General features: G+C 39.2%; 1 protein-coding gene across 4 annotated transcripts; it reads right to left on the bottom strand.

The window, feature by feature from the left end:
• Positions 1-397: 397 nt before the first annotated feature.
• Positions 398-17,462, bottom strand: KRCC1 (lysine rich coiled-coil 1). 4 transcript variants are annotated; one of them, XM_024558529.3, is made up of 3 exons: positions 17,243-17,462; positions 7,580-7,692; positions 398-1,809 (listed from the first exon to the last, which is right to left on the bottom strand). In XM_024558529.3, the coding sequence occupies exons 2-3, from the start codon at positions 7,626-7,628 to the stop codon at positions 1,019-1,021; spliced, it is 840 nt and encodes a 279-aa protein (XP_024414297.2). In that variant the 5' UTR covers positions 7,629-7,692; positions 17,243-17,462; the 3' UTR covers positions 398-1,018. The 4 variants fall into 4 exon arrangements, with proteins under 4 accessions (XP_024414297.2, XP_045049788.2, XP_045049786.2 ...); XM_045193853.2 differs by having other exon boundaries at positions 7,580-7,644; XM_045193851.2 differs by lacking the exon at positions 17,243-17,462 and adding an exon at positions 17,005-17,180.
• Positions 17,463-19,490: the final 2,028 nt, after the last annotated feature.

Here is a 19,490-nt window from a genome sequence, read left to right as displayed (position 1 = left end):
TGAAGGTGTGTGGTCATAGTGTAAAATAAAATGGGTTACCTACCCTCCCCCCTCTCTTCTTCCCCCTATTCCTTCCTTTCATCTTTGCTATCTGGGGTCCAGTGAGGTAGAAGGCTTGGCAAGGTGGTGACCCCAAGAGGGGCCAGGGGTGAGTAAGGCTGCAGCCCAGTAAAAGTAGAGAGACTGGTTTCATGAATGAGAACTGAGGAGAGAGGGGGGTAAAATGAGTTTAAATATGAATGAGCAAGGTATAGGAGATAAGGAATTTTTTATATAACTGTAAAGTGTGACCCACCCAAAAGATCTTGCCTTTTAAGTACAAACTGCTCAATTATTACTCTTCTAGAAGAAAATCATCACTGAATGGGGACAGATCATTGATACAGGACAATAAATGTAAAATTAGAACTCTTTATTATAAATAGTTGTTATAAACTGATTTTGTATCGACTCTTTGAAACTTTTGAAACTATATGTAACCTAAGCATATTATTTTAATGTATTTCAATTTCCACTTTTCAATATAGATGCTTCAAAGAAAATATAGAAAATACAAAGAGCTTCAACAAAATGAAACATATATCTAACGGAGGAGAAAAAAATCTAAATTGCTTCACTGAGAAAACTAAAGAACATAAAAATACCCACCCCAAACTAAAACAAACCCAATCAAGAAATAGATTCTACAAAGCCTATTAATCCTCCACTTTAAAATAAATGACTTCCCAAAGGAAAAATACTTCTATCAGCATAGCAATTTGATGAATAAAAGCAAAGCCGCTCTCATTAAGGGAAGTTACATTATATATAAGAAAAATGTAATAATGCTTTTAGAAAATGAAGAAAAGTAATTTCCATGTTGGAGATCAAGCATTAAAAATACTTTCTGTTCACTTGGCCTTTGTTAGCAGTTAAAATACCTGTTTATATGAGAAAAGTGCTCTGAACATGAGCATCAGAAAACTAAGCTCCTCAGCGAATTTTTCAGTTTAACCTCAAGAGAATCAACTCAAGAGCTTCAAAATCCAAGGATAGATTGGTCCCAAAGCATTTCTTCCTCGGTTCTTTCTTTACCTTGTTCCTTTTTCTCTTTTCTACGCTTACGATCCTCTTTCTTGGAGGCTACATCTCGTCTTTTTTTCTCCTTGTGATTCTTAAGCTTTTCTGTACTGATCCTGACTGCTTCCACCTCTGTTTTGTTTTTCTGGATGCTCTTGTGTTTATCTAAGTCTATTTCCTCACAGCCTTTTTCCCTCTTAGGCTTGGGCTGCTTCTCCTCTGATTTTCCTCTGCTTTCTTCCGGATGCCTTTTTCTCTTGTGATGCATCCGTTTGTGACTGGCTTTATGGGCACTGGTACTGTTTTCTGAGAGGTGCTCGTAAACTCTAGAGTCTACACTGTATGTGCTATAATTACACTCTTGCTGACTAAGGTTCAGGGGAGCTGGTTTTTCTGAGAAATAGTCCCTGGTGAACTGGCAGTAGCTCAGGGAATCTAGTCTGAGCCTGCTGTCATGAGCCGGTAGCCACGGAGGTAACTGGTTTTCCACAATTTGTGAAATACTGCATGATCTCGGGTAGGTTTGGATGGTCTCAGATGGCAGTCTTTGATCAAACATTCTATACCTGGGTCTGAAATCAACCTCTTCTTTGTACCTACAGGTTTCCAAATAGTCCTCTCTCATCCGTCTGAAACAAGTCTTTGGTTCTAAGCCTCTGGCTTTCTGCACTTGGATATAATCTTCAAGTTCATCTTGAAAAGAGTCATATGTCTTCTTTGAATGCTTCATTAGGTTGTCAAGGGAATACTCTATAGAGAAGATAAAAGAAAATTCTTTATACTATATTATTTTATTCTGAATATATCTTTTGCTTTTAAAGAGAGCTTCAAAACAAAACAAAACATAGAAGTCCAAACAAATTAAAACCTAATGCAGCATAAGTTAAATATCATAAAGTTATATGCCAAAAAGGAACATTATGATAGTCAAATATCTCCCAGACTACTCACAAGGAACTTTACCCTTCTCAGCAGAGAGGCAGAGGGCAGAAAGGAGCTGACTTGTAAGATTTTGTTGTAGGGCTACAGTGTAAGGCATGTAAAGCTGTGTAGATAAGCACTACATATCCATGGTGCGTGGCCTGATCTAAATGTTCATTTGTTTTCTAAAGTTATGATTAATTAGTTTCTTGTATCTTGTTTTCTTTTTTCTGTTTTTTAAAATTGTTGTTTATTGTTTTCTATGAGAATGGAAACATGAAGAAGTAATTCAATCTTTAAACTCTTCAGTTTACCCAAACAAAATTAAGTAAACACACACACTCACCTGACTAGAGTACTGCAGGACTTAAAAATATAGGGATGTTTCTAAAATGGTTTGGGAATGCTGGGAATTAGAAATTCAGCTATGAGATAAAGCTCTTAGGTATAGGGGATAAGGGAAAATGAGAGAACAGAGTTCCGTCTCTTCTATATAGGGCTTAGATTTCATTCCGCTACTTCTGATTGGTGAAAAAAGCATTCTAGAATGCATTCTGGTTTGTTCTCTATTAAACTGCTGGTGGGAGGGTTAAGGGAGGAAATGGAGGTGAAAGCTGAGAGGAGGGTTGAATTGTTACAGAGAAAGTTTCAGGAAAAATTTAGAATACATATGGTAGTGTTTTGCTTGCTTGTTGATTCTGGTTTTTTGAGGGCATGTGGGGGAGGAATAGCACTATTCTTGCTTCTCTTCCTTTACCCTACCTAAAATCCTGCATAAGTACAAAAACAGCAGAAAATGTACTTAACTATGAGATGATAATGCCCTAGGTACTTCTGGTGATACATTTTAGTTCCAAAGATTAGGAGGTAAGCATAACCCATGCAGAATTGAACATTTCTTCCCTTTAAAAGAAAAATAAGCCTAACACAGCACTCTGTAGAGTCACTAATGATCAACTATCTTATCTGGAAATTTGAGATTAAAAAGAAAGTCTACATGAAGTCTCACTGGTGAAGCAGAAAATTTAGCTACTATTCTATTCAACTTAAATTGTACAAAATTCAGAATAAAATACGATAATGTAACAAATATTTGATTAATATATAGAAAGGATTTGAACAGACTCTTCAGAAAATATATACAAATGGCGAATCACATGAAAAGATATCATTAGTCATCAAGTCAATGTCAAATGAAACCATAATGAGATACCACCATACACTTATTGGAATGACTAAAATGAAAAAGACTGACAATACCAGTGTTGGTGAGGATGCAGAACAATTAGAATTTTCATACATTGTTGGTGGGGATGTAAAATGGTATAACCACTTGGAAAACAGTTTGGCAGTTTGAGGAAGTTAAACATACCATAGGGGCTGGTTATTCTACTCCTAGATATTTACCCCAAATAAAAGGAAATATATGTCCATATAAAGACTTATACATGAATGTTCATAGCAGTTTTATTTGTAATAGCCCCAGAAAGGAAAACACCCAAATGTTGATCAACGGGTGAATAAATAAATCAAATAAATAGTGGTATATTCACACAATGGAATATTATCACTGACAAAAAGGCATAAACTATTGATACACTTAACAACATGGATGAATCTCAAAATTATTATGCTGAGTGAAAGAAGTCTGACAAAACAGTATATAGTATTTGATACCATTTACACAAAACTCTAGAAAATGCAAATTCATCTGTACTAAAAGTGATTGCTTTGAGATGAGGTAGGAAGAGGTGGGAGGAAGCCATAATGAAGGGCATTTTTTTGGGTAAAGATATGTTTACTACCTTGTCTTGGTGATTTTATGGGCATATACGTCTGTCAAAAACCAGACCTGCCTGGTGTGGCTCAATGGATCAGTGGACTGAGTGCAGGCCTGCAACGTGAAAGGCTGCTGGTTTGATTCTCAGTCAGGGCACATGCCTGGGTTGCAGGCCAGGTCTCCATTTCAGGGTATGCGAGAGGCAAGCTATCAATGTTAATCTCTGTCTTTTTTTCCTCCCTTTCCCTCGCTAAAAATAAAAAAAATATTAAAAAACTCCCATCAAATTGTATACTTTAAATATGCGGTTTTTAAAAATATTTTATTGTTTATGCTATTACAGTTGTCCTGATTTTGCCCCTTGCCTCCACCTCCACCCAGCACTCCCCACTCCCAGGCAATTCCTCCACCATTGTTCATGTCCATGACTCATGTGTGTAAGTTCTCTGGCTACTCCATTTCCTATACTGTAGTCTACATCCCCATAACTATTCTGTAACTACCTATTTGTACTTCTTAATCCCTTCACCTCTTCACCCATTCCCCCACAACCATCTCCCACCCAGCAGCCACCAAAACACTCTCTGGATCCATGAGTCTGTCTCCGTTTTTCTTGTTTGCCTAATTTGTTTTTTAGATTCAATTGTTGATACATTTGTATTTTTTGCCTTTTATTGTTCATAGTTTTGACCTTTTTCTTAAATAAGTCCCTTTAATATTTCATATAATAATGGTTTGGTAATGACGAATTCCTTTAGTGTTTTCTTGTCTGGGAAGCTCTTTATCTGCCCTTTGATTCTAAATGATATCTTTGCTGGGTACAGCAATCTTTGCTATAGGTCCCTGTTTTTTTTTTTTTTTTTTAGGTCCCTGCTTTTCATGACTTTGAATATTTCTTGCCTATCCCTTCTAGCCTGCAAAGTATTTTCTGAGAAATCAGCAGTCTTATGGGAACTCTCCTGTAGGTAACTAAGTGCTTTTCTCTTGCTGCTTTTAAAGTTCTCTCTTTATCTTTAACCTCTGACATTTTAATTATGATGTGTCTTGGAGTGGGCCACTTTGCATCCACCTTGTTTGGGACTCTCTGTGCTTCCTGCACTTGTATGTCTACTTCCTTCAGCAAATTAGGGAAGTTTTCTTTCATTATTTTTTTCAAATATATTTCCAATTTCTTGCTCTTCCTTTTCTCAGTCTGGCGCCCCCATGAGTTCTGTTGGACCTCTCGAAGTTGTCCTAAAGGCTGCGCATACTATCCTCATTTTTTTTTTTTTTTTTGGATTGTTTTTTCTTCTTGTTGTTCTGATTGGTTGTTTTTTGCTTCCTTATGTTCCAAATCATTGATTTGATTCTTGGCTTCATCTACTCTACTGTTGTTTCCCTATAAATTGTTCTTTATTTCAATTAGTGTATCCTTTGTATCTGTTGGATCTTTTTTATGCTGCTGAGGTCCTCACTAAGTTCCTCGAGCATCCTTATGAAAAGTGTTTTGAATATTGCATCTGATTATTGCTTATCTCCATTTCACTTAGCTCTTTTTTCTGGAGTTTTGATGTTCTTTTATTGAGGTCATATTTCTTTGTCTTTTTTTTTTGGCAGTCTCCCTGTGTTTGTTTCTATGTATTAGGTAGAGCTGCTTTGACTCTGGTTTTGGTAATGTGGCCTAATGTTGTAGGTGTCCTGTAGGGTTCAGTGGCACAGCCTCCCCTATCACCCAAGCTGGGCACTTGAAGTGTGCCTTTTGTGTGGGCTGAGTTCACCCTCCTCTTGTAGTTGAGCCCTGGTTGCTGTTGACAGGTCAGTGAGAGAGGTTTACCTAACCCAGTCAGCTACAAGAATTGGCTGTGACCACTGACAACCAACCTCCACCCTCTATGGAGGACCAGGTGTGCTGGGGCAGGGTGGTCATGCTCCAAGGTGGTCTATAGCTGTCCACTGGGTGTGCTGGCCCTGGGGTTTCCCGGGTGGTACAGGGCAAAGGTAGCCCCCGCCTGTGTTTTGCCCGGGGCCACCCTGTCTGAGCTATAAAGCAATCAGACGGCTCTGACTTGTGCTGGGCTTGGAGATTCCCAGGTGAAGGCAAGCTGTATATCCAGTCTGGCTGCTGCTAGGGCTGTGCCTGGGGCTCACTGAGGCCAGCTGTTGCTTGTTTGATAGAATTTAGTAAGTTGTGAAGCAAGAACCAAGACCAGCTATTTAGATGGAAAAGCAGCTTGGGTGGGCCCATAAATGGTTAGGTAGAGTCTCTAGGAATCTCCAAGGCGGGTCAACCAGTGTTAGCCAGGTTGATGGAGTCTCAAATATAGCATTAGCTTATGGCTCTGTTGGGGGGATGGTTTAGAAAAGGGACAATGGCCTCTGTTCACCTTGATGCCAAACACTTCAGTTTCTTCCTATATACCACTAGTGACTTTTAAGCTGCTACTCTGGTGCTGGAACTCGGAGGGAGTGAGTCTGAGTAGGTGAGGTAGTGTGTGGGTTCTTTGGAGCTCCAGCAGTTTCTTCCATTGACTCAATTCCTGCTGGTTTTGAAGCCAGAAGTTGTGGATACTTATCTTCCTGGCACTGGAACCCTGGGCTGGGGGGGCCTGGTGTGGGGCTGAGACTCCTTGTTTCTGAGATATGCCTCACAAATTTTTATCCACTACACGTGGATGAGGGATCAACCTGTCCCACCCCTGCATCCCTCCTACCATTCTAGATGGATGTGGTTTCTTAATTCTGTAGTTGTCAGACTTCCATTCAACTTGATTTCTGACAGTTCTGAGTGATGGTTGTTCTATATTTTAGTTATAATTTTGATGTGGTTCTGCAAAGAGGTGAGACACATCTGCCTATACCACCATCTTGATCGGTAGTGTACAGTTTATTGTGTATTATACCTGAATAAAGCTGTTTTTAAAAAGTCACTAAGAAGATTAAAAAGATGTTGATAATTGTTGAAAGTGAATGATGGGTGCATGAAATTTCATACTACTTTTAAGTTTGAAAAATTTTAATAAGGGGAGGGTAGGGGCGGAGGGATTGAGTAAAAAGGACTCATGGATATGGACAACAGTGTGGTGATTGTGGTGAAGGGATGGGAAGGGGAGTATAAAGGGACTAAATGGTAATGGAAAAAATACAATTAAAAAAGCTCAAAAAATTTTACACATAATACAATACACAGATGGTGTATTACAGAATTGTACACCTGAAACCTATTTAATGGTATTAACCAATGTCACCACAATAAATGCAATAAAAAATAAAAAAATAAGAAAAGGGAAAAAAGATTTTTCTTTATACTCACTACCATGGTTAATCATGGTAGTGACAAATCATCACTACCATGACAGATGATCTGTCACAAAATGACAGATCATCAAAATGACAAGTGATATTAAGTGTAAGGATGTGGAAAAATTGTAAACTTCATTCACTGTTGATGGAAATGTAAAATGTTGCAGCTACTCTGAAAAATAGTTTGGGAGTTCCTCAAAATGTTAAATATAGAGTTACCTATGGCCCAGCAATTTTACTTATATATATACCCAAGAGAATTGAAAACTATGTCCATACAAAAACTTGTATACAAATGTTCATAGCAGCATTATTTGTAACAGCTAAAAAGCAGAAACCACTCAATGTCCTTCAACTGATGAATGCATAAAATGTAGTATATTCATACAATGGAATATTATTCAGTAATAAAAAAGAATGAAGTACTGATACATGGTACCACATGTATGAACATTGAAGACATGCTAAGTTAAAAAAAAACCAGTTGTACAAAAACCACAGATGGTGCAAAGATCAATAAAGAGGTGAAAGGAACCTTACCCTTATCAGGCCGAGAACCTGGTGTAGAAATCTGATCATATTCACCCATTAATTGCTTCAGTTTCCTAGCATAAATTTTTCCCAAATAGTGAGACTGTGCAACAACTGGGGAGCTAAAAAACATGATACAAAGGTTACAAAATTTATTTTTGTCCAATACGCCACTCCTAGTCACCTGAAAACAACCACAATCTTGTTATAAAGATTAAATCATTCAAATTTTAAAATTATATCATTATTATAGGTCAATCATCTGAAAATTCACAAAAGCCACCTTCAATGTCTTAACCATTTTGCCTCAAGTAAATCGGATAGTAAAGCTCACTTTTTGAGATGTATTTTACCCTGGAAAAATTAGTATTTTGTTTATTTTAAAACAAAGTAACCCCAAACTTACACCTCATAATTTTTAATATATTTAGTCTGAACAGTTTAAGGATAGTTTTTGCTTGCTTTCACATCAAAGTATCAGCTTCAGTAGAAATATTCCTATGATTTAGAAGATATTTATTTTCAACCTACTGGATAATGTGAAATCCTTTGTGATTCAAACTATTTACTACTCCACACATACCATGGATGTCGTCATTTTCACCAGGTGCCACATCAGCCTCGCGGTTACCTTTAAAGGGCTGAAATAATGTTAGGACTGTATAAATGTAACTACTCCTTAACTGTTAAGGCATTGAAATTACATTTGGCCCTTTGAAGGCAAACGTGAGGCTGATGTGGCCCCCCTATGAGGATGAGTTTGATACCCCTGACATTTGCCTTTTACAAAAAGTATCTGTAAAATGTTCAGTCTTTGTTTATTCACATGGTATCTATGAATAGAATAAAGGAAGGTAAGATAGAAGTTCATATTAAACTTTAAGGTATATTTTTGATCTTCAACTAGATATCATTTCACATACAATCTCAAATCTTAATTTCCTGAGCGGAAGGCCAACAGTACTAGCTTTTGCTCATTAAAGTTTTAGTATGAAAACATTTAGTAAGACTATAATATTAAATATGATAATATATTTTTACTTAGTCCAGAAAATACTATTCTGAAGGAGAAGTTACTGGGGCACCTGCAGGAATCTGGACTTGATGGAAATTATCTGGGGTACTAGTATTGAAAGGCTGGCTAAGAAATCCAGTCTTGGAATTTTGTTTTTTATAGATGATCATCTCAAGAAATGCAATCAATTTCAAGATAGTCACTAATTCTAGTTATATCACTAATGTCATCTGAGAATCCCATGGAGGAACCACTAACCATCATTACCTGTGGTAGGCAACTGTGTTCCACAGTTGGCACAAACATGACCACAAGCAAGGTTCACTAAACAAGCCACTCAAAGCTACCATCATATTCACGTATTAACTTCTAGCACATTTGCTAAAAATGTTTCTTACCACAGTAAAAAATCTATGTCAAAGTTAACTACACTTACACTTGAGATCTATACTACTACCTAAAGCTCCTAACAGTTGAAATTTTATAGAAGTTTACTAGTTTATAAATACAATGCCAATCATGGAACATCAAAAATACTTTCTATGCAGCCATTTAAATGAGTTGGAACCATACAGAGCAATGTTAATATTAATGGTTATAGATGTAGAATGATATCTGGCTACATACCTACCTATTTATCTAAAATGTGATTTTAGTATAAGAACTCAACCACACAGAACTAAAATTTAAATATATGCATATGCATTGCCTGTAAGGAAGGAGTTAAAGGAGATGGACTGTAAATCCACTCACTCCCTTTCCTGGCAGGTGGATTGGGGAAGAAGGCAGGTGACCTTTGGGCCTTGAGTAAAGAGCCTAATGATATTTGCTAGGAGCAAGGGAACTTATCTCTGAAACACTCTTAGCAAGACGTCCCTGACTAAAGATTACCCAAAGTAGATAAATCCAGGATCTCTGAGGCATAATTCCTTGAACAATGTCACAAGCTAACAACTCTCTGGGATACAAAATACTGATTCATAATTTAAACACTTCACTGTATGAAGTGAGTTAGAAAGGTCACCTATCATTCTGGGTCAGAGATGCATGATCAGTGTGGGAAAGTATGTTCTGAGAAGCCATCTTTCAAATCATCTGATTTCATTACAGACAGATTAGACATCTGTTTCATTAGAGCCTCTTGATTGCTTCTACCCTTTAAGACAGGGTCCCCAGCTCTAGGGCCAAGGACCTGTTTGGGTCTGTAGCCTGTCAGGAACCAGGCCGCACAGCAGGAGGTGAACTTGAATGTAATACACTTGAATCATCCTGAAACCATCATGACCCCCATCCCCCGCCCGTGGAAAAATTATCTTCACACAAAAATGGTCCCTGGTGACAAAAAGGATTGGGACCAGTGCTTTAAGTAATTAGTAAACCTCAATATTGGGTAATATTACTGATTCTTGTGAGTCTGATTTAATGGTCTCATCTTGTGTGTTAGCTCAATATCCACAGGAAAAAAATGAAAAGATATGCACTAAACTTAATGGGGTATGGGAAATGGGGTTAGAAAAGGAATAGGGCAGAACACTCAACATATTGTTCCCTGCACATGTCTGTATTGTTTTAATTTTTGCAAAGAACATATATAACTTTGTAATTAAAAACTCCATACAAATTTAATTTAAAGGTTCTACAGGAAATCTTCAAACTAAGCCTAATATTCAGTACCAGTGTACAGATTAAAAGATTTGCTTAAAAACATTATGTTCAAGAACTGTAAATCAGAAACATTTTAGAAAGGACTTACTTAATATTTAAAAATATTTGTTACATATAGTATCTAAATTATATAGTATCTAAATTATATATAGTTTCTAAATTATTTTTAGTTGCTTTAAAGTATATAATGTACATTACATTTGACTCTTAAGTCAGGCAAGGTAAACAGTTTAACTAAAAAGGCTTTCAGAACTTCCCTTGACTCAAAATTAATATATACAATATGACCATGATGATATGACATTGGCTTTTCTATTAAAAATCTTTTTTACCAATTTAATTATTTTTTATTTTAGAGAGAGGGGAAGGGAGGGAGGGAGGGGGGGGAAGAGAAACATCGATGTGAGAGAGAAACATAGATAGGCTGCTGCCTTCCACATGCGACCTCACTGGGGATCGAACCTGCAGCCTGGGCATGTGCCTTGAACTGGTGACCTCTTGGTTTGTGGGAAGATGCCCAACTGAGTCACACCATAGGGGCTTAAAAATCTTAAATAAGACCTGGTAAATATTATAACAACTAAAACAGTACAGATGGAAAGTTACTGAAGACTAGTCATTTAGAAGCTCGATAGCCTAAACTAGAACAATGTCCCTCTCCATTCAACCTTTAATACCAGATTGCCTATTTCTGAAAGTAAACATTCTAAGCTGTGTGGACAGAAAAAAAGGGGTTCTTTGGACAGTTACCTCACAGGATGATCTGAATGTAAATTCCTAATGGGACAGGTCAGGGTGGGTAGTCATGCCCCAGGCATATTTCTTAGTAAAAGGTTTATCTTTGCCATGAGCAGGTCCTGTCCATTGTTTCTATGCATCTAGTTCAGCTCTTTTCAACTGGAGTGCCACAAGAATTTTTAAAACATGCAATACCTGATTATTTAGTTAGGGGCACTGACCTCTTTTCCCTTAGATTGCCAAATAAAAAAAACAACAGCAGCCAACACAATAGCTGTCTGGTGTGAATGCCCTGTCTTAAACCATAAGTATATGGGTCTAATCATGGATTTTTATCTTATTGATCATGTTGCATAAGATTGTGTCTGATTAATTAATTCTTGGTACCAGCAATCCTTATATACAAGTACAGGCACCTGAATTTATTTTTAAAAAGCTGCTTTAGAGTAAAAAAGTAAGTAATTACTATTATTATTTTTTGTAAGTCAATCAAAATATACCTACTTTTTTGATCAGATTGGAAAAAACCCCTATTTTTGGTGGGTAGCAGAATTTTGGTACTCAGTTTATTTGTACTATGAGATGAAAAAGGATGAAAATTGCTGATCTAGGTCAACACATCTTTGCAATAACCATCCTAAAGAGAGCACATAATCTTGTAACTATCCTGTAATTCAATTCCCCCTCAGTTTCCCCCCACCTCCCTGTAATCTTCCTTAGTTCCCTCCTTAATTTATTTTCTCCCTTTTAAAGATTTTATTTATTTATTTTCAAAGAGAGGGGAAGGGAGGGAGAAAGAAATGTCTATGCGTAAGAGAAACATTGACTGGTTGCCTCTCACATGCCCCCAGCTGGGGACCTGGCCCACAGCTCAGGCTTGTGTCCTGACTGGAGTCGAACCAGTGACCTTTCGGTCTGCAGGCTGGTGCTCAATCTACTGAGCCACACCAGCCAGGGCCCTCCCATTAATTTCAAATATTGCATGAAAGAAACTGCAGAGCTGCTATTTTTTAGAGCACAGGTGGCCAACATAAAGCCTGCGGGCCAAATTTGTTTTATCTGGCCTGGCATCTTGTTTCTACCTGGTGGCAGTGCCGAGCTCCTTGCCCCTACTTGAGAAGTAGTTACATTTATACAGTCCTAAAATTACATTTGGCCCTTTGAAGGCAACTGCGAGGCTGATGTGGCCCCCGGTGAAGATGAGTTTGACACCCCTGTTGTAGAGTATTTGAGATCTTGCTTCCCAGCATGCTCTGTCAGTTTGGTTCAAATAAACTCTTAGAAAAATTCTCTACAAGTTCGGACGTTTTCTTACATTGCCGGCTGATACTAAAGACACTTGGAGTCACCTTTAACTGCTTCACTCACCAAGCTCTATCTCTATTAAATAGTATCATATTCCCGAGCTCAAAATCTCAGCCATATTTCACCCTATCAAGTTCTGACTCATGTCAAGTCTAGCTCTGTTTTTCGAGAGTCAATCTCTTGCCCTAGCTGATTGTCTCACTTAGTTTGGTGTATTGTCCCCTACACCAAAATGTTGTGGGTTTGGATCCCGGTTAGGGAGCGTAAGGTAGGCAACCTATTGATGTTTCTCTCTCACATTGACATTTTTCTCTCTCTCTCTAAAAAATCAATGAACATCCTTGGGTGAGGATTTAAAAAAAATAACTAGATAAAAAATGAAAAGAATTTCTATCTCTTCATTTTTCAAATCCTGTAACACTACTTAGTTCAAGTTCTCCATGCCTTTGGGCTTTATAAAACTTTATTACTATTAATTAAAGTTTATCTTCAAGGCACCATGGTGGTGTGGGACAAGATAGGAAAAAAGAGATGAATATTACTACTACTGTAGGCCAAACAAGATAATATATTATTCTATCTAGTACCTCTGCAAAGTAACTGGAATTTCCTTGAAGATTAAGACATCAGGATTCAAAGAAAATAGCTTGGCACATGTGTTAAATGATTGAGCTAGATCTTAAACTTTGGTTTATCTTGACTCTTTCCATTATATATACATAGCTGTTTCACACACTGGGAATTACAAATAAGGGAACAAGACAATTTCTAATATCAAGGAATTTATAATTTTGTAAAAATGATATGCAAAGAACTATAATGTAGGACAAAAACATGTTAGTGCTATAAGACACAGGAAGGTAGTGTCCTCTTGCTGAGGGATTTGGGAAAGGCTTTGTGGAGAATGGATTTGGACTGACCCTTAGGAGATGGGTAAAATTTAAAGAAACCATGAGTAAAGAAAGGGTATTCTGGAGGGCAGGACATTAGAAAAGGCTTATCTGCTTTAGTCAAAATGAGATATGCATGAAGATAGTGAAAGACTGTGCTGTAAAGGTAGAATGAGGCCAGATCCTAATAGGCTTTATTTGGGCATTTGAATTTGATTCTGCAGTCGATAGGGGAAGAAAAGAGACTCAAAATGGGGACAATCGTAAGCAGGGTGAAGGCAAGAGATTATTGGGCTGAACCAGAAGTGTGGTAGTGAGAACAAAAAAGAAGGGAAGAATGTAAAAGACATTCTACAGGTGGAATGAAAGCAGTTTTTGATAGCTGGGGACAGAGAAGGTAGAAGAATGCAGAAGCGTGGATAATTCTAAGGCTTTCATGCCAATGAAGTCAGAATAACAAAGAGAAAGAAAAGTTATTACTGCTATTATAATTATTACCCAGAAGGATGGAAGTGGGAAGTGGAGAAGCATAGTATTCAAAAAGATGAAGTTGATTTTGAAATAAACTCAGATTCTATCATCTTTCACATCTGCCCTTCCTTTTCCTCTGTGTTCCATTCCTCCATGTGTTCAATTCCTGTTTGAAACAGTGTTTAAGTAACTTGCAGGTGTTCTATATACCCTGAAATTCCTTACAAATTAACATAGTTGGGCATTTGAACTAACTGTATATATACCAAACTTCTGTGAACATGGTGGGCGATAGGAACCATTAGAGGAAAGAAAGAAGGCATAGTAGTAAATTCTGGGCGTTATAGAAATCTTCCCTTGGAAAATTTTGATGCTACTTCTATTTTGTGGACACTATTTGCATTCTTACCTTTGCAGTTAGCTTAGCTTTTTTTTTTTTAGATCTCATATTACATATTTCTGTATTCTTCTTAATTGCTAAAATCCTGAATCTTCTAACAAAGTTTTTTTTTTTTAATCCTCACTTGAGGACTTTTTTTTTCATTGCTTTCAGAGAGAGAGGGAGAAACAGATGCATCTATGTGAGAGTCACTGATTGGTTGTCTCCGATCTGTGCCTGGACTGGGGATCGAACCTTCAACCTGGGTATGCCCCCTGACCAGGAATGGAACCTGCAGTCTTTCAGTTATGTGCTTGTTCATGTACTCTTAATTGGCAATTATTTAAGGCTTTTATAAATATCTAAACTAAAAATACATTTAGTCTCACTAGTGTTTTACAGAGAATAATGTATCAAATATTTATCATTTGTTAAGTAACAGTTAACTGAACAGTTACTGAAATAAATTACATTTTTTCAAATCTTAGTGAATAGTCTCAATCCTTTGTCAACAGAAATTTCATTACTCTGTAAGTGTTATCTGATGGCCATTCATGTTTTATGAATTGCCATTCTAGTATACAGCCAATACGTGGAGTAATTATCAACACAAAACTGTAAATCAGCTCACAATTTTAAAGTTGTCCAGGGCCTCAGTTTGGTTAAGTGCAGAGTTCCTCAACCTCAATACTGCTGACATTCTGGGTAGAAGAATCCTTTGTTTTGTGTATGTGTAGCTATCCTGTGCATTTTAGGATATTTGCAGCATCTGTGGCCTATACCAAACAGATGCCAGTACCCCTGCTCTCACTATGCCCTTCCTTGCCAGGTGGTGAAAACCCCAAATGTCTCTGTAAGTTGCCAAATGTCCTCGGGGGTGGGGGTAGGGGGCAAATTTGCCCCTGGTTGAAAACTACTCAATTGGGTTAATCCAATTGCTCTTCCCCACAGATGATAGAAGTCAAAGAAGAAAAGTTTGGGAGTTGGGGTCATACAGCTAGTGGAGAAGCCAGAACTAGAACCTCTGACTAGTCAAGACTCCTATTCCAGTATTCTCATTATACTACACAGAAGTGGTATAAAAGGTTATTGGCTAGTGTTGTGTGGACTGACATCATTAAGTCTTTAGTAATTTTGTACATATTCAGTCATCACACAAAAAACCCAGAAAATGCCAAGTCAGGTAAAAAGCTTTTTTTCCATGAGAAACTGTTAACAAATCTTCCTGTGATGTGGTTATGGCAGCCAAATAGAACTGTAGTCTTGACTCCTATAAACTGCTCAGGCTTACTTGTTGGTGAGAGGTAGGATATTTGTTATGAAAACTAAAAATCCAGATTTAATTTATCTCAGAAAATGATGCTAACCCAGGCTGACTGAAGACATTACATCTAGTCTTTCAAACTGCCCTCACTAAGATACTTAATGGCACATCATCTAGTTGCAATGAATTTCTAATTTCCATTTTTAGTGAATGAAATTTATATAAAGTGCTTATAAAACATTTTAAGAAATTTACATTTTACTACTTTGTTATTCCTCCAAAGTGAAAGGTGTAAAAGACTATAGAAAAGCACACAAAATTAGAATATATCTCCATATATTAGAATATATGGAGGAGGGTAAACACAAAATTATTTTTATGAGCTTATTGTATTTATTGGTGTCCCTCCAGATGAAAGGAATTATTTTAAGATATTCTGGCTTCTACCATCTTTCACTCTGGAGACAAAAAGCAACATAAAGCAATAGAGTAAATACTAAAAGTTAATTATTAAAATGAAGGTGGCTCAATGTTTTACTGAGATCTTCTGCAGTGGGATCAAACTCCATCTAAAATCATTTGCAAACTGCCTTATATCCTTATCTCAGTTTGGAAAAAGCAGGCTGTTTGCAGATACCATCTTGCAACAATTTAAACATCTCTTAGACTGAAACAATCAAGAAATAGCCTGTCGTGTTAGGGGAAATGTGTGGTGAGAACCTTAAAGACTTTTGGCAGGGTCACTCCTTCCAAACGCCTGCTCAAAGACACTTGCCCAAATTTTAACCATGGCCTCTAGCAGCCTAGGATGAAATCCCTGCGATGACCTTTTGAGCTTGTTAGGATAAGCTCAGGGCTGTCCAAAGAAATTTACTGTTTGTTCCGGCCAACACCTGATGGTAGTCTTATTTCTTTTTAGGAGTACTTACTAAAAAGGGCTTTCAATTATGACTCCTTCCTGACCCTTGAAGATGTACGGTATCTCCTGTGACTCAGGCTTGTCTTTCTTAAGGACCTGGAAGTCATTCCTTTGAAATGCGATCATCAGGAAGTAGAGGCCTCAGTCCCCCAGCCACGGCAGGAGGAAAGAACCCTAACTTCCTAATGCCAGAAGCAGACACAGCCAAGCGCATTCCCACTGACGAACCCTCCGTCATTTTCACGTCCCCGAGTCTGTTTGAACTCCACTGCTCCCCGTGCCTCCCTTCCCTTTCCCACGCCCCGTCCCGTCTGCGCAGACGGAAAGGAGCTCAGCGCTCTCCCCTGCTGTCAGTTGCTGAATAAAATGTTTTCACCGCTCTGATGTCCGGTTGTTTTATTTGACATTGATAGGTACACACTAAAACTCAGTTCAGAGTTTTAGATGGGCCTGTGATCTCAGAAACTTGTTTTAACAGGGTGTTATCCTCAAAAAGCCAAGGAAACGTCTCCAAAGTGATCCCTCAAAAACCTGAGCCCTTCCTTCCTTCTCCCAGATGCTACGTCCTACTCCCCCAAATTCCTAACTCCACTTCTCCCTAATTAGCCTACTGTGAGGTTTGTTTTCCAGGTGTCGGACTCCACCCAGCGGCGGTGTGCTCCCTTCCACTCTCGGGCCTCTCATCTCCGCATCTCTGTCCCCTCCATCCGAGTTTCCTCGTCAATGCCCCTGCCTCCCTGGCACTCCAGGTCCACCGGCCTCTGCCCGGCCGCCTCTCTCACTCACACCTTGGCCTCCTCAGCACGCTGAGGCGTCCCTGTTGCCTCCACACGCCACCTGGGGGCCCAGGCGCCCCTCTCCTGGGCGGCGGGGGGCGAGGAGAGCGGAGGACTCCGGCCACTACCGGGTCGGCCATTTTGCACGTCGGGGCGCGGCCGGCGGGCTAGATGCGCAGGGCCTTTTACTGGGCCGGGGAGTGGAGGGGCTGAAGGCGGGGCCGCCCCCGCCGCCGGGGCGGGAACTCACCTTCTTTGAGGCAGGGGCGGGCGTCTACAACTACTGTCCCCCTCCCCGCCAACGCCGCCGGCCGGGGGATAGGCCGAGGTGGAGATGGCGGAGAGGCAAGGACAGCCGCTGCCGCCACCGCCGCCTCCGCCGCTGAACAGGCGGGGTGGGAGGAGGAGGCGGAGACCGGGACTCCTGAGGGGAAGTCGCCGCCACCACCCACGGCTGACTGGGCGGCCCCGGCGCCATGACGGAATGGCGGGCTAATGCGCTTGCGCTAGCCGCCCGTCCCAGAAAGCCCGCTTAGCCCCGCCTTCCTGTTTGCTCCGCCCCTTCGCCCGCCATTTCCGGGGTTCTGCTCTAATCTGGCTGTCCCCTCGCATTCCCTAGCCAACTCCCCACCCTCCCATTGGAGGCAAGGAGAACCTTGTGGAGCTCCTACTTTCTGAGGGTGAATCTGCAGCCAACTAAGAAGAAAAAAATAAGCCTTGAATCTACAGATTACCTCCACAGCATCTGAAAAATACATTACCTCCTGCTTTGTCTTTCTGTGCTTTTGTCAAACCTTTAGTACACGGTAGATTAAACAAAATTCTTGGTCATGATATGCTGTCATCATTGGTCTGTAAATGACCTCTCTTTCTGCTCTGGCTCTCCCCGCCCTGTCCCTCTTCCTCTCCCTCTTTCCCTATCTGTTAAATATGTGTATGTATCCATGTCTGTACATATACATACACATCTCATCATCTTATTCCCTACCTCCCAAAGAAATCGCTACCCTGGCTTGTAGTCATTTCCTTCCATACACACACACACTCACACACACAGACATACATGCAGCTTAAAAAATTTAGATCGTTTTTGAATTTAATAAGATTTATATCTTTCCCTATGCGGTTCTGGGATTTACTTCACTCAACATTTTGAGGTTCATTCAATCTGTAGTATATACATGTTATTTGTTTCATTGCTGTACAATGCTCTACTCATTTTCTTGTTGATGGGCATGTCTCCTGGTGCACTGTTCAAGTTATTCTCAGATATCCTTTCCTGTCACACTGCCACTGTCTTAATTCCAGCCTTTCTTTTGTTAAAACCATGGCAGTGGCTGCCTAACTGATATCTTTCCTCAGACTTCACCACTCCGATCTGCTGCCCATATTGTTGCCAAAGGGGTCTACCTAGAAGTCATTACTGGCTCCAATTGTCTGTTGAGAAGTCGAAAGTGAATATGGCCAGGCTTCTATGCACCTCCCTGATCTCATTACCTTCCTATTGCCTTCACTTCCCCACCCTGCTTTCACGTTAGGATCCAGCAATGTTAAACCTTTACTGATTCCTGTAAATGCCAAGTTATTGCACAAACTCAATTTATTGTACCTGCTGCTCCTTCTTCCTGGAATGTCCTCTTCCTACTTTTTTTAAATTGATTTTTTGAGAGAGAGGTGGGGGGAGGGGGAGAATGAATATGAATGAGAATATGGGAGCGAGAGAGAAACATCAATTTGTAGTTGCACTTACTTATGCATCCATTGGTCTGACCAGGGCCTCTTCCTGCTTTCTAATGAATTCCTTCGCTCAGAAGTAAATACTATCCTGAACTCAGCATTTCTCATTCCCATACATTTCTTTGAACTTTCACTAAATACGTATTATATGTATGTATCCCTAAGTAAAATAAAGTATTGCTTTGCATGATTTAAAACTTTACATAAATGTTATTATACATACTGTTTATTCCTTTGCAATTTGATTTAATCACTGTTTTTTATATTAATGTATGCTGAGTCATGAGTTTCTAATTCATTCGCTTTTACAGCTCTATAATATTCTGCCATATGAATGCTATGAGTTGTCTGCTCCCATGTCAATAGACAGTGAGCTTGTTCCCATGTTTGCTTTTACAGTCAGTGCTACTCTAATGATCTTGTGGAGCCTCCTTGCACATGTATGTGAAAGTTCCTCTGGGGATTATAGTTAGGAGATCCTTCTTTTTAACTAGGAGGCCTTTATAATACCCACCTCAAAGGGTGTTGTAAAAGCATATGAAGTATTGCAAGGAAAGGACAATTTTAAGCATTTAAACATTTATTGTTGCTGTTAGAAAAGCTTTGAGATACGTATGAAACACTAGGACATAAAAGGCAATAGTCTGGTCTCAGAATGATAAACAGAAATATAATGCATGTGCTTCTGTAGCTCCCTCCTTATGTAACAGGTTGTAGTTGTCTGCACATGTCATTCTGTTTCTTTACCTCCACATCTCTCA

The sequence above is a fragment of the Desmodus rotundus genome, chromosome 5, assembly GCF_022682495.2.
Source record: "Desmodus rotundus isolate HL8 chromosome 5, HLdesRot8A.1, whole genome shotgun sequence".
Lineage (NCBI taxonomy): Eukaryota > Metazoa > Chordata > Mammalia > Chiroptera > Phyllostomidae > Desmodus > Desmodus rotundus.
Note: the sequence above shows the minus strand (reverse complement) of the source record. Positions and strands in the feature narration are given on the sequence as shown.